This window comes from Callorhinus ursinus, unplaced genomic scaffold (genome assembly GCF_003265705.2).
Source record: "Callorhinus ursinus isolate GAN/ISIS: 27379988/994484 unplaced genomic scaffold, GSC_fseal_2.0 scaffold51, whole genome shotgun sequence".
Classification (NCBI taxonomy): Eukaryota; Metazoa; Chordata; class Mammalia; order Carnivora; family Otariidae; genus Callorhinus; species Callorhinus ursinus.
In genome coordinates, this window is record NW_027397113.1 from 4277406 (window position 1) to 4289834 (window position 12429).

Sequence of the window (12429 nt, forward strand, 5' to 3'; positions counted from 1 at the left end):
CTGCCTCCCCTCGGAGGGTGGAGGGTCGGAGGGTTGGGCCAAATCTGACCTGTTAAATGGAAGCATTGAGTTGGAGATCAAGCCCTAGAAGGCATGCAGGGTGGCCAGTCAGCTAGCCTGCTCTCGTGGATCGTGGATCGTGGATCTCTCTGCCCCTCAGCCTGCTCTCAGGTTTTGTTGGTTCCATCACCAGGGGCTTTGGGATGACTTCCTGGGGTGGGGGGGCATAAGTTCTCATCCTCCAAAAGAAGGGCCCCCAGGAGCAGAAGGAGGCCAGAGAAAACAAAGAGAGTGGCCCAAAGTGGGGTGATCTGGCAGCCACCCTCTCCTCCCTGCACCCAGATGTGGGGTTCAGGGTGCCGCACAGGCAGAGCGAGAGGGAAGCTTCGTGACTCACGGAGTGTGCCCCACCCTCCCGCCCAAGGATGCCAGGGAGTGGCCTGTTCTGGAGGAGGTGACTTGGGGTCCCCACCCCCGCCCCTTGCTTTCCCGGCAGACAACCCCAAGGCTGGCGGAGGCGGTGTGGAGACACGAAGACACTGCGGTTTGTGGCTCTTGGCCCCGGCTGGCCTGTGCGCTGTGCCTTCCCTGGGCTCCCACTAGTCTGGCCGCCGCCCTCCCAGGCCGGGTTGTAAGGAACTGAAAGGGGGGCTTGGCGAGTGAGGAGAACAGCAACCCAGAATAAAAACCCTGGTTCCTCGGCCAGGCCGTCTCCGAGGGCTGCCACTCACTGTGCCCTCCCGTGACACCCGGGGTGGCTGTGTGGGGCAGCCTGGCCACATCCTCCTCTCCCAGTGCCGCCAACGGGGAAGGGGCTCGCCTTCTCCAAGTTTCTCACGCAGGGGAGAGGCCTGCGTTCTTCCCTCACTCTCAGCGTCCCCACCCTACCCGCAGTCCACCCGGGGCCACCGCCTCGGCTTCCCAGCCCAGCCGTCACCCGGCCTTGACCTGTGTGGGCTTGTTTCTCGGGTCGTGTCTGGATGTCTGCGGCTGCCCAACTGGTCTCCCGCCCCCGCCTGCCCAGCCGTCCTGCCCGGTCCGCCACCAGACTGTCATCTCAAGGAGCCCAACCCAGTCGTTCCCACAGCAGGGAAGCAAAGCCCAGTTCCCTAGCCAAGGGGCCCGTGTAAAGTCAAGGGACCCTATGGGGTGCGCGCTGTGCGGGGGAGTGAATGAGTCGGCAGGTCCCGGGGCTTCCCGGGCAAGGGGGCGTCTGAGCTGGGCTCCGAAGGATTTGCAGCTGGAGGCGGGGATTTGAACAGGCAGTGATCAGGAGGAAGGGCATGCCGACTTGGGCCAACAGCCCCGAGCAAAGGCTTGGAGGCCTGGACTGGTCTGTAGTGCTCCCCGGTGTGGCTGGAGTGTCAGGTGTCCCGGCCTGAGGCAGGGGAGGTGGGCGGCAGCCAGATGTAGGAGAGTTCAAGTCCCCAGCTGGGGAAGCTGGACGACCTTCTCTGGGCAGAGGGGCTGCCGAAGGCTCAAGGTGACGTGACTGGATCCGTGCTCAGGGGAATGGCTGTGCGGGCAGGGGTGAGGAGGAGGAAGAAGGCGGGGAGATTTACGTGGTAACCCAGGCAGGACTGGGTGTGAGCCTCAATTCATCCTGCGGGTATTTCTTTAGTGCTTCCTATATGCTGGGCACTGTTTGAGGCACAGAGGAATCCGACAAACCCAGTCTGTGCTCTTGCGGAGCTGGCAATCCAGTGGGGAGACGCACCGGACCGTGCCACATGGTGACGAGTGGTTGGGACCCCTCCTCTGTGCTTATCCCAGGGCATTGCAAACACACCTGCCTTTGAGAGCACAAACTGCGATTCCCTGTGTAATATCCCTAGCCCTTGTCCTAGCATGGGGCACACCAGAGAGCTCCTGAGACACCAGGCTGTTGAAGGAACAAATGATGGAGTCCCTGGTTATTTCAGGGAAGGAGCCCATGCCAGCACCTATGTCTCCTGACCATTTGTTCAGCACCTTACCCTCAAGTATAGGACATCCTGCCCAGCCCAGCTGTACTTCTTGCAATGTGTTCCCTGCTTCCTGCATGCTCCTTTATGGCTGGCACCGTGCTAGGCACCCGACAAGCATTGTCATTTCCTTCCCATAACAACCCTGTGGGATGGATATGATCGTTCCCATTTGCCAGATGGGATATTGAGCCTCAAAGAGTATAATGCTCATAAAACCGCATAGCTATGGAAAATGGCAGCACTGACATTCGAACCCAGATCTGCTACTGACTCCAGAGATGGAACACTCATCAGTGCCAACAAGCCAAGCCACGTCCTCAACTAGGGGCTGGGGACAAAGAGACAAAGCAAACAAGGGTCCTGATTTCACGGAAGTTGAGGTCTAGTGCAAGAAGACGGATGTGCAAGAAGTCAGCGTGAAAAGCACTGTAGCAACATAACCTCAGGGCTCCAGGAACATATATTTTGGGAAATTAGAGAAGGCTGTCTGAGCTGGGCTTGGGGGAAGGCAGGAAGGGGAGAATAGGGAATATTCTGGGTGTGGGGTATGCTTAGCGGGGAGGAGAAATCAGGCTAGAAATCTAGGCCAGGAAATGTTATTTCCCATTCCTGAGCAGTTTATAGTAAAACCTTGGAGTGGAGCCTGTAATCCACGTGGGGTTTCTGGAGCAGGCCAATAATCTCATTTCACCTGCCTCAGTTCGGCTCTGTAACCCAAGCCATGAGCCCTCCTCTGGCACAAGGGGTCCTTCCCTTGAGCTGTTTGTCTTCGTCCTTTTCTCCCTTTTTTTTTTTTAAGATTTATTTTTATTTATTTATTATTTTTTAAAAGATTTTATTATTTGAGAGAGAGAGAGCACAAGCCAGAGAGGGAGGGATGAACTCCAGACTCCCCGCTGAGCACAGAGCCCCACATGGGGCTCCATCCCAGGACTCTGAGATCATGACCTGAGCCGAAGGCAGATGCCCAAACTACTGAGCCACCCAGGCGCCCCAAAAATTTATTTTTAAATAATCTCAGACTCAACATGGGGCTCGAACTCACAACCCTGAGATCAAGAGTCACACGCTCTACCAACTGAGTCAGCCACATCTCCATGAAGTGGTCCCTCCCTTGAGCTCTTTTTTTAATTTTATTTGAGAGAGAGCGAGAGCCCGTGTTAGAGTGTGGGGAGGAGCAGAGGGAGGGAGAGGGAGAGAATCTCTAGCGGACTCCATTCTGAACACGGATCCCGGTGCTGGGCTTGATCCCACAACTTACCTGAATCTCCAGCTTGCCCTACTGGTGTCGGACTTGCCAGGCCCTGTGATCCCATGAGCCAATTCCTTACAATTTCTCTCTCTCTCCGCACACACACACACACACACACCCTATTGGTTCTATATGGTTCTGTTTCTCTGGAAAACCCTAATATAATATTATTGAGTATATTACATATATTACATCTCTGCAATACTATATTTATCATAAACAAAAAAACCCCACTTGTGAACCTTTTGTGAGCACTTACTGGGTGCCAGGCACCTGCTAAGCTCTTTGCGTGTCTCTCACGATGCCCTTACTCCTCTAAAGGCTCCATGACATCATCGGTGATTGGTCCCATTCACAGATGAGGATACCGAGGTGCAGAGGGTTCAGGTAACTTGCCCAAGGTCCCAAAGTGATAAAGCCAGGTTTGGATCCGGGTAGTCCCATTCCAGTGCCTACATGTGGTGGGTTCTCTCCTGCTATGGAACATGTGTGTAAAGCAAGACACGTGACATAACTGACAAGCAATGTAGCTTTAGTTGTTACAGTTACCACTGGATGGGCAGGGGGCAAGGGGATGGGGAAGGGTGTGAGTAGTGGCCCAGGGTCCTGGGAGTGCCAGGTCCCGAAGGTGCAGCCCTGAACAGGCTGCTTCCGGATGTGTGGGTCCAGGCTGGGAGCTGGGAGTCTGGTCGTCATTTTTAGGGGACCCCAGGAGTAGCCCTTTACCAGGCAGGTGGGCTCTGGAAGCCCCTTCCTCAGGCCTTGCAGTGGGGGTTACGCTCTAGTCCAGGGATTGCAGCCCCAGGGTCAGGGGCCCGGCCTCGGTGGTGTCCATCTGTTTGAGGTGCAGTTCGGTGATCACAGCCTCGGGACTGGGTCCAGCCCAGCCAACTGGGCAGCTCAGCGCCCAGCTCCTTCCTGAGCTGCTGGGGGGTTGGGGCAGGGAGGGCCTCAAGATGTCAGGTCACCACGCAACAGCTCCGGGTAACCCTCCTCCAGAAGTTGCGACTGCGGCTGCTGAGGGCCACCTGCGCTGCTTCCTGGAAGACCGCGTGGACGTTTTCTTGGAGCAGGGCTGAGCACTCGAGGTAGGCCACTGCGCCCACGGACCTTGCCATCTCCTGGCCCTAAAAGAGAGAATGGAGGGGGCTGCCTTGAGGTGGCGGCCTCTGGGGTGGGGGGAGGGCTCACGTCCTGCCTCCCCATGGCCCTCTTGGCCATCCTAGGGAGTCTCCAGGACAAAAGTGGAAGGTGAGTTTTTCCAGGACACCCACAGCGCCCGCCCCTGGCTTGACCAAGCACTCTCATGACTGCCTTGGGTTTCCTGCCTCAGTTCTGGGATGGGTCCCTGCCTCTCAAGGCACCAGCTAACCCATTTCACAGGTGTGTAGCAGAGAGGGGCCTGTGGCCTGAAGAGCTGTGGCCTCAGCTTACCGCACTGTGAAGTGGGTGGGTAGGATTACCTGAATGGGCACACCACTTGCTCTCCCTTCCATAGGCAGGATCTTCTAGAGTATTCTAGGTACCATTTCCAAGCCCAGACCATTCCAAGATGACCCCTACCCTGACCCACCCCCTGAGTGTGCTGGACACTGCTGAGAGGCTGGGCGGGATCAGCATACCCCGAGGTTCCCCCTCCCAGGACCCGCCCTCCACCCCTGGGCTGGGTTTCCTACCCTGTGGTAGGTCACGGGCTCCAACCTATTTTTCCGCAGCTTCTTCACCAGCGACTTGTCCTTGCGCAGGTCAGTCTTGCAGCCCACGACAACGATGGGCACCTCCTTGCAGAAGTGGTTCACCTCTGGGTACCACTGCGGGGAGGGTGGCAGTGTGGGTGTGTGTGTTAGCCATCAGGATTGCTGTCCCTCCCCGCAGATGGGGAGAAAGGGCCACCCTCTCACTCCCCAGCTGGATTTCAGCAATGATAATCAGTGCAGCCAACATTTAGGGAGAATTACTCTGGGCTAGGCTCTAAGACTTTACATGTATGAACTCTTCAATCCCCCAAGTCCCTACAAAGCAAGTTCTGTCATCAGTCCCATTGTACAGATGCAGTGACTGAGGCTTGGAGAGGCTACATAACTTGGCCTTGGTCATACAACTGGAAGTGGCAGGATTTGAGCCCAGGGGCTGGGGCCCAGAGCCCTGCTCCTTCCTGGTCTAGAATCCTGCCACTCTGCAGGCTAAGGGCCCCCAGGACCGCCTCCCAACTGGGTAAAATAAAGAAATAAGTCATCCCTTAAAAATCAAGCAGCTCACAAAATGGTTGCCGCAGCTGTTTGCCTGTTGGAGGGAACACTCCTGGTCTGTGTCAGCTGCTCTCTGGAATGTGAGGCTCCAGGGCCTGGTTATTTCAGCCTGGGCAACAACTGGGGAGTCTAGAATCCGGAGACAGGGGATTTATATCTCCAGGAGTGCATGCCTACTCAGTTTGTCTGTTCAGAAAAAACTGGCATCAAACCGTCTGGCTCCTGGAGCCAGATGGGGCCCGGGTGGGGTCCTGGGCTTACTCCCCATACTCCAACCCCTCTACAAAACTGCGCCTGATCCTGGTCTCCCCCGTGACTTCACCTTGCTAAATCCAACACTGAATCCTCAGCCTTCATCCTGCCTGAGCCCTGGCACCAGGCAGGGATCTCTCCCTCCTCTACCGCCTGGTTGGCACTTTGCCCTAGGACCCTGCTCTCTTGCTTCTCTCCAGGTGACCTTCCCATGTGCAAGGCTCTTCCCCACCAGTGGTTCCTAAATGGATCTGCCCAGCTCAGCCTGGCCCTCTCCTGGGAGCTGCAGACTCAGACCTCCATGTCTACCTGGCCCTCCAATGCGATGTCCAACAGGCCCCCATCTCCCACCTCCCTACCCTCCACTTGCTCCTTCTCATCTTGGGAAATGGCAAGGCCGCCTTCCACTTGCTCTGGTCAAAACATCTCTCCCACTCCCAACCTGGAGATACTACTACTATTGGCTCTATCAGGTTGTTAGCGGCAGTAGACGAGTGAATGGGCAGAAGTGCCCAGAACGGTGCTTGGCATGAGCTAAGTTCTCAGTCGACATTCCCATTGTTGTGGCTCATGTTACTCATGCCGTCGTCACCAGCTCTGCTCCGATGAACCCCCGGCACGCTGTTTGCGTGCCATTCACAGGGAGGCCCTGGCAGCAGCCGGGCAGGAGCAGAACATTTCAGGGGACACATCCCTGACACCTGTGGGCAGTGAGCAGCCTTGGGAACCCCTGACATGCCTGGGGAGGGGGGGCATCTTGGGAGGCTGCTGAAAGCTAGCAGTTACACAGAAGGGGGCTGCCCATACATGCAACCTCGGGCAGGCCCAGGCGGGGGAGATGCAGGGGCCTCTGGGTGACGCAGCATACTCAGGTAGGTCACGGTGGAAAGAGCAACAGCGGTCTCAGTCCAGACCCTGCCCCCAAATCCCTAAGGGACCTCTGGTAAGTTGCTGCCCCTGCTCTGGGCCTCAGTTTCCCCATATACACACCAAAGGTGCTGGATTCGATGTCATCTGGGGCCTGCTACGCTCTGACAGGCTGCGGAGTCAAGGGTGGGGACAGAGCAGGGTGGCCTGGCTGTGGGGGCTGTACCTCCCCTGTGCCCTGGTACCTACCCGGTTAGAGATGTTGTCAAAGCTGTGCGGGCTGGTGACATCGAAGCAGAGGAGAAGGACGCTGGCGTCGGGGTAGAAGAGGGGCCGCAGGCGGTCATAGTCAACTTGCCCTGGGGAGAGTGGGGGTGGGCACTCCCTTCAGATCTTCCCCAACATCAGGGAAGTCAACCCAGCAGATGGGGGAGCCCGGATCAGGGCGTGGTTGTGTGCCTCGTGGTCTGATATAAATGTGGTGCCTGGGTGGCCACTCCACATGAACGTTTCCCTCCGGGCAGTGTTCCCCTGGCTTGCCCATGGGCTGTGTTAGCCCTGGTCTGGGTGAGACCACTTGCTGAGAGAGTCCTGTTCTGGTAGGAGTCGGAGACAAGGCAGAGGTCCGGCCTGCAGGGACTGGGGCCATCGGTCTGAAGCCTGCTTTGCCCTGGGCTTTGCCCTGGGCTTGGGGGGTGAGGAGTAGGAAGCAGGTAGGACCCAGGACAAAGGCCCCTTATCCCCTGCATGGTGAGGTGGCTGCTGGGATACCCTGGGGTGAGCTTTCAGCTCTGGTATGGATTTGACTGAACCCTATGTGGATAAGGTCAGGAAGCTGGAGGGCAGAGGTCAAGGTCAGGCAGACCTTACAGAAGCTAAAGCCAGGGTGGAATGCTTAGGAGGCCAGGAATAGTTTACCCCTTGAGAGAAAAGAGCTCTGGATCCCCCTTGTCTCCGGAACACAGTTGGCTACCCTCTGCTGGGGGAGGCAGTGGATGCAGGCGCAGGAGCAAAGAAGGTTCAGGTTCCTGGGGACCCTAATCCTGGGCAACACCTGTCCCTGGGAGATTGGTGAGACTGGTTGGGCCTCTGTGGTTCAGGAGAAAGGGGGCAGGGCTTGGCTCCTGGGCATAGGGGGCCCCCGCCTCCCACCTGCACACCCACCTGCTGTGTCCCAGATTTGGAGGTTCAGGGGTTTGCCCTTCATTTGCAGATTAACGGTGAGCCGCTCAAACACAGTGGGGGTGTAGCTCTGAGGAAGAAGGGGGCAAGGCGGAGGCTGTGAGGACAGCTGCTGAAGCAGGGTGGGCCCTGGTGCCCAGGCCAGAGCCCTCGAATGCCTGTAGCAACCCCTGCCCCTTCTTTGGGAGTCTGACAGTCTGAGGGAGGGAGTTTCTGGGAAGTAGGTGGCCAGTGCGGGTGAGGCCTAGAGCTGCCACCTCCTAACTGTTTGCCCCAGTGCGGCACGGAACCTCCCCGGGCTTCTCAACTGTAAAGTGGGACTATGAAAAGCACCTACCGCAGTGTGTTGCCGTAGGGATTCAGTGCAGAGCCTGGCACACACTAAGCCCTCTACATGTACCAGCTACTGTTATTTTTATCTTTGTCCCCTTGGATGGGGGACTGTCCCATTTCTGAGCCTTCCTTCATGCTGTCCCCTCCTCCTGGAATGACATTAACCTACATTTGTTCGTTCGATTGTTCATTCATTCATTCATTCATATATTCATTCAGTAAACAGTGGCACCTTCTCTATTTCTGGATACTGGGGAGCAAGTAATAAATCAGACTCACTGCCTACTCTAGGGAGCTTGTGGCTTTTGGGGGGGGGTCCCTGCTTTGCCTCTCAACCTCTCATAATCCAACCAAGACCCCTGCCCCATGCCACCTCCCCCAGGAGGCCCTTCTGGATCCCTTCCCAAGTCCTCTCCATTTCTGCCTTCCTTATCAGCCCTGTCTGGCATCAGGAGGAAGTCACTCGGGCCCCAAGCCCCACCACCCCAGGCCTAGGGCCTGACTGCACTCCCTCTCCATAAAGTCTGGACGAATGGAAACGGGATGGGTTTGGTACACCGACAAAATGCAGGAATGAGAAGGGGGAATGTGCAACAGGTGAGGAGGTTTTCAAAACTCGACCACGACACAAGCCCTTTGCTGGAGTGGCATGCTGGACCAGCTACAGCTAGGGTCCCCAAGGCTCGCTCACTTGCTCAGGGTTGGTGGGTGGGGCCACAGCATGAGGAGACCCTGGCCTCCTGTCCTCCGCACTTCCTAGGCCAGGTGGTGCCCGTGCCTGCCTTGACTCAGGTGGACTTCAAGCCGGTCTGCCTGCCCGCCGGCCTGCCGGCACTCTGAGTCAGGCCCTGGGCTGCTGGCAGGGGCAGCCCCTTAATGGTGGGTCAGTGCGGTCCTCCAGGCCACTTGGGGGGGTACAGGGGGAGGGTGGGGAAAAAGGTGAGTCCCAGCGTGGGCTATGGAGAAGTCAAGGATGGCCCTGGGATAGGGGTTCGATCCGCCCTGGAACTCTAGTCACCTGTCACTCCCTCTACTAGTAGGTACAGACAAGGCTTCCACCTACCTCCCCAGCACCCGGCCTGCCCCGGGCCCCTCCCTTCGGGTCCCTGGCCTGGCAGGAGACAGTGTGACATGATAGCCATAGCACTGGCTTTGGACTCAGATGTTCCTGGCTTAGGATGGGCTCTGGCCCTCACCAGCTGTGTGACCTTGGGCCTGTCCCCTCACTGGTTAAAGGAGAAGAGTGTCCCTTTACAGTGTGATAGGGGAGACCACGCCAGCTGCTGTCCATCCCTCCAGGTGGTGTGTCCTTCCCCAGCCTGTCACCATGGAAGGGACTGACACCCGCGGAGCTTCCACTCACCCACCTCCCACCTGTGGCAGGACCCCTCCCGACCTGAGGTGGACGGCAGCCGGCCACGAAGCTCTGGGGGGGGGGGGCATGTATCAGTACTTTGCAAATGCCTGTGGAGATGACACTATCATCCACAATTTTTTAGGGCTCTACTGTGCATGGCCCTCCACCTGGTCTCTGATCCCTGCAGCCTCAGGAAGTTAGCGTTATCCCCATTTTCCTGATGACACAGCAGGGAAGTGACTTGCCCAGGGAAACACAGTGCCAGCTGGCTACGGACGGAACCGGGTCTCTCTGGCTCAAGAGGCCAGGCTCTGTCCCAGGCCATTGGCCTCTCCTGAGGTCACTGAACTCTCCAGCCCCTGGTATCAGGAGTGGACAGGCAAGCCCCATTCCAGACTGCGTGGCTGGGTTGCTCCGGTGGCCTGTAACTGGCACAACCCTCCCCCCGGCCCCATAGACTTTGTCTACACCTTCTGTTGTGTTCTTTGAACCACCAGGCAGGGTCACTCTGACCAGTAAGTGTCTAATCTTATCTGTTGAAGCTGTCCTTTGCTGGAAAGGCAGGGCCAGGTCTGAGCCAGACCAGAGTAGAGGTGACTCAGGCTTGGGTCTGCCCTCACGGGGCTCGCAGACAGACAGATGGATCATTACAGGATGGGGGAACATAGTTCAAGAGAGGAGAGTCAGGGGTTTCACACCCATGAGAGTCCCTGTGTGGACCAGGAGGGACTGAGCTGGTTCTGGAAGGCAGGGCTGGTCCTCCCTGCCCCCTCCTCTTCCCACTCTTCTGTGAGACCCCTGGGCTTTGGAATGGTTGCTAATCCAAATGTCAGCCAGGACTGGGCAGAAGCTGGTGCCCAGCCTGGACTTCCCTCTACCTCAGGAGCTCTCTCTACTCTGCTCCCTTGCTCTGAACCCGAGGCTGGGCCACAGCCAGGCAAGGGTCCCTGAGGCCCCTTCAAATCCCAGCCTACTCTCTGCTTTTTGGGAGACTCGAGGTCTTCTAGCTGCTGGTTCCCTGAGCTTGGAGGCCTGCCAAGAGGAGGAGTCTCAGGGCCGGAGCAGAAGGCAGAGCACTGGGGACTGTGGAGAGTGTCCTGGTCAGGGGCGGGGAGATCTGGGCTCTTGACCCGCACTACCACTGCTGGGCCCTGCTCCCCAAGGCAAGACTGTCCCTCTAGCTTCAATTTTCCCACCTCCAAAATGAGGCCTTTCCGGTGCTTGGACCTTGTGGTTCTTTTAAAAGAAGGTTCTTAAAAGGTTCTTTCTTGTGCCTGGAGGTAGAGGGGTCCTCAAACAGATGAGCAGCCTAGACAAGGACAGGTCCATCTCCCTGGTGACAAACATGTCCTCCCTTCCCCTGGCCAGCCCCAGCCTGCCCTTCAAAACACACGTTCCATCAACTTCCAGATGCCCATTTCCATGTTGCAACCTCTCTGGAATCAGGATGAGCCTTGCCATCAAGGATGTCTCAGGGCCTGGGACACCCCTCCCCGCTGGTCTCCTAGACCCTGGCTGGCCTGGTCCCTCTCCCCACCATGCCATAAATTGTTGGGTTCCCTTGGGCAGCGCCTGGGGGCCCAGAAACTTGTCCCACCCAACTTAAAAAAAAAATGTGACTGGCCAGAGGAGGTGACGTCAGCTCCATAAACCACAAAGTAAGAGTTGGCTCGATGCTGCCGCAGTGAAAAGGAAGGTCTGACACTGTTGCCAGGCCTAGCCTCTCCTGCCTCCCCCATCCGACTCCCAGGGGCCTACAAAGCCCAGGGGTTTGGAGGATGATGGGACAGGCAGGAGGGAGATGAGCTGCTGGAAGCAAACCCATGGACTCCCAGAACTGGGCTGAGCGGTGGCAGAGTGAATGGGTCCAACGCCCATCCTGGTGCCTGGGAGCCTCCTGGACAGGCTGAGCATGCTAGTGAAGGACTGACAGCCAATGTGCCCAGCGTGTCCAGGATGTCCAGGTCCATAAGGGCTGTCTCTCAGCCCTACCCTAATTCCACCTCACTGGGTCACCCGCCCTCTGAGGTTGTGTGAGGAAATGGAGGCTCAGAGAGGGTAAGCAAGGTACCAAGGGCCACATGGTTTGTCAGAGGAGAGCTGAGGTGCCAGCCAAGCTATCTGACTTGAGTCTGGTGTGCTCTGACCTCCACGACAGAGCCCACCAAAGGTCCCTTGTACATGCAACAGCTGGTGGAGAAGAGATACTTCCCAAATTTCCGTGAGTCCTTCCTGCCGCAGACTCAGAGCTGAGCCCTTGACCTGTGTTAACTCACTCTTCACAGTGACCCTGGAAGGTGGGCACCATCCTTACTCCCATTACGTGGTCAAGAAAACAGGCACAGAGAGGGTAGGGGGACTTGCCCAAGGACACACAGCTTTAAGTGACAAAGGCATGATTCGAACCCAGGCAAGTCTGGCTCCAGTGTCCTCAGTCCCTCCCTGCCATGCTGGGCCACCAAGTGCTCTCTTAGGATCTGCGGTATACCCAGGTTGCCTAAGTCAGTCCCTGTGACACCTCTCCCAGGGAGGGGCCATTCTTGCCACTTTACAGATGATACTACTGAGGCCCTCGCTTCCGATGGCGGAGCGAGAACTGCCTTTGAGCCCACACTCCGCTGGGAGACCCCTTGGAGGGCCCGGTGGGTGCACCGGGGCGCGCGTGCGGAACCCGACCGGGCGGCCGGGCGTGCGAGGCAGGGTCGGGGGCGCGGGGCCCGGAGGGGGCTGGCACTCACCTCGGGGAAGGCCCCCTCGGCGAAGACCATCAGCAGCGACGTCTTCCCGCAGCCGCCGTCGCCGACCAGGACCACCTTGACGGACCGCGCGCCCTGCGGCGCCTCGGCACCCGCGGCCTGGGCCGCCTTCATCGCGAGCGGCGGGCGGGCGGACGAACGGGCGGGCAGCGGCGCGGGGCGGGCGGCCGGGCGGGCGGCCGGGGCAGGCGGGCAGCGGCGCGGGGCGGGTCAA

General features: G+C 58.0%; 1 protein-coding gene across 2 annotated transcripts; it reads right to left on the minus strand.

Moving 5' to 3' along the window:
* Positions 1–3730: 3730 nt before the first annotated feature.
* Positions 3731–12389, minus strand: RHOD (ras homolog family member D). 2 transcript variants are annotated; one of them, XM_073883417.1, is made up of 5 exons: positions 12198–12389; positions 7752–7839; positions 6837–6946; positions 4921–5030; positions 3731–4346 (listed from the first exon to the last, which is right to left on the minus strand). In XM_073883417.1, the coding sequence occupies exons 1-5, from the start codon at positions 12327–12329 to the stop codon at positions 4184–4186; spliced, it is 603 nt and encodes a 200-aa protein (XP_073739518.1). In that variant the 5' UTR covers positions 12330–12389; the 3' UTR covers positions 3731–4183. The 2 variants fall into 2 exon arrangements, with proteins under 2 accessions (XP_073739518.1, XP_025734797.1); XM_025879012.2 differs by having other exon boundaries at positions 4896–5030.
* Positions 12390–12429: the final 40 nt, after the last annotated feature.

Bases quoted from the DNA above. Each gene is read 5' to 3' on its own strand.
- RHOD (XM_025879012.2), bottom strand. From the start codon at position 12,329: ATGAAGGCGGCCCAGGCCGCGGGTGCCGAGGCGCCGCAGGGCGCGCGG. The intron at 7,840-12,197 runs GTGAGTGCCAGC...CTTCTTCCTCAG, and splicing joins CCGAGGGGGCCTTCCCCGAG to AGCTACACCCCCACTGTGTT. The intron at 4,347-4,895 runs GTAGGAAACCCA...TCTCTCTTTTAG, and splicing joins AGCCCGTGACCTACCACAGG to GGCCAGGAGATGGCAAGGTC.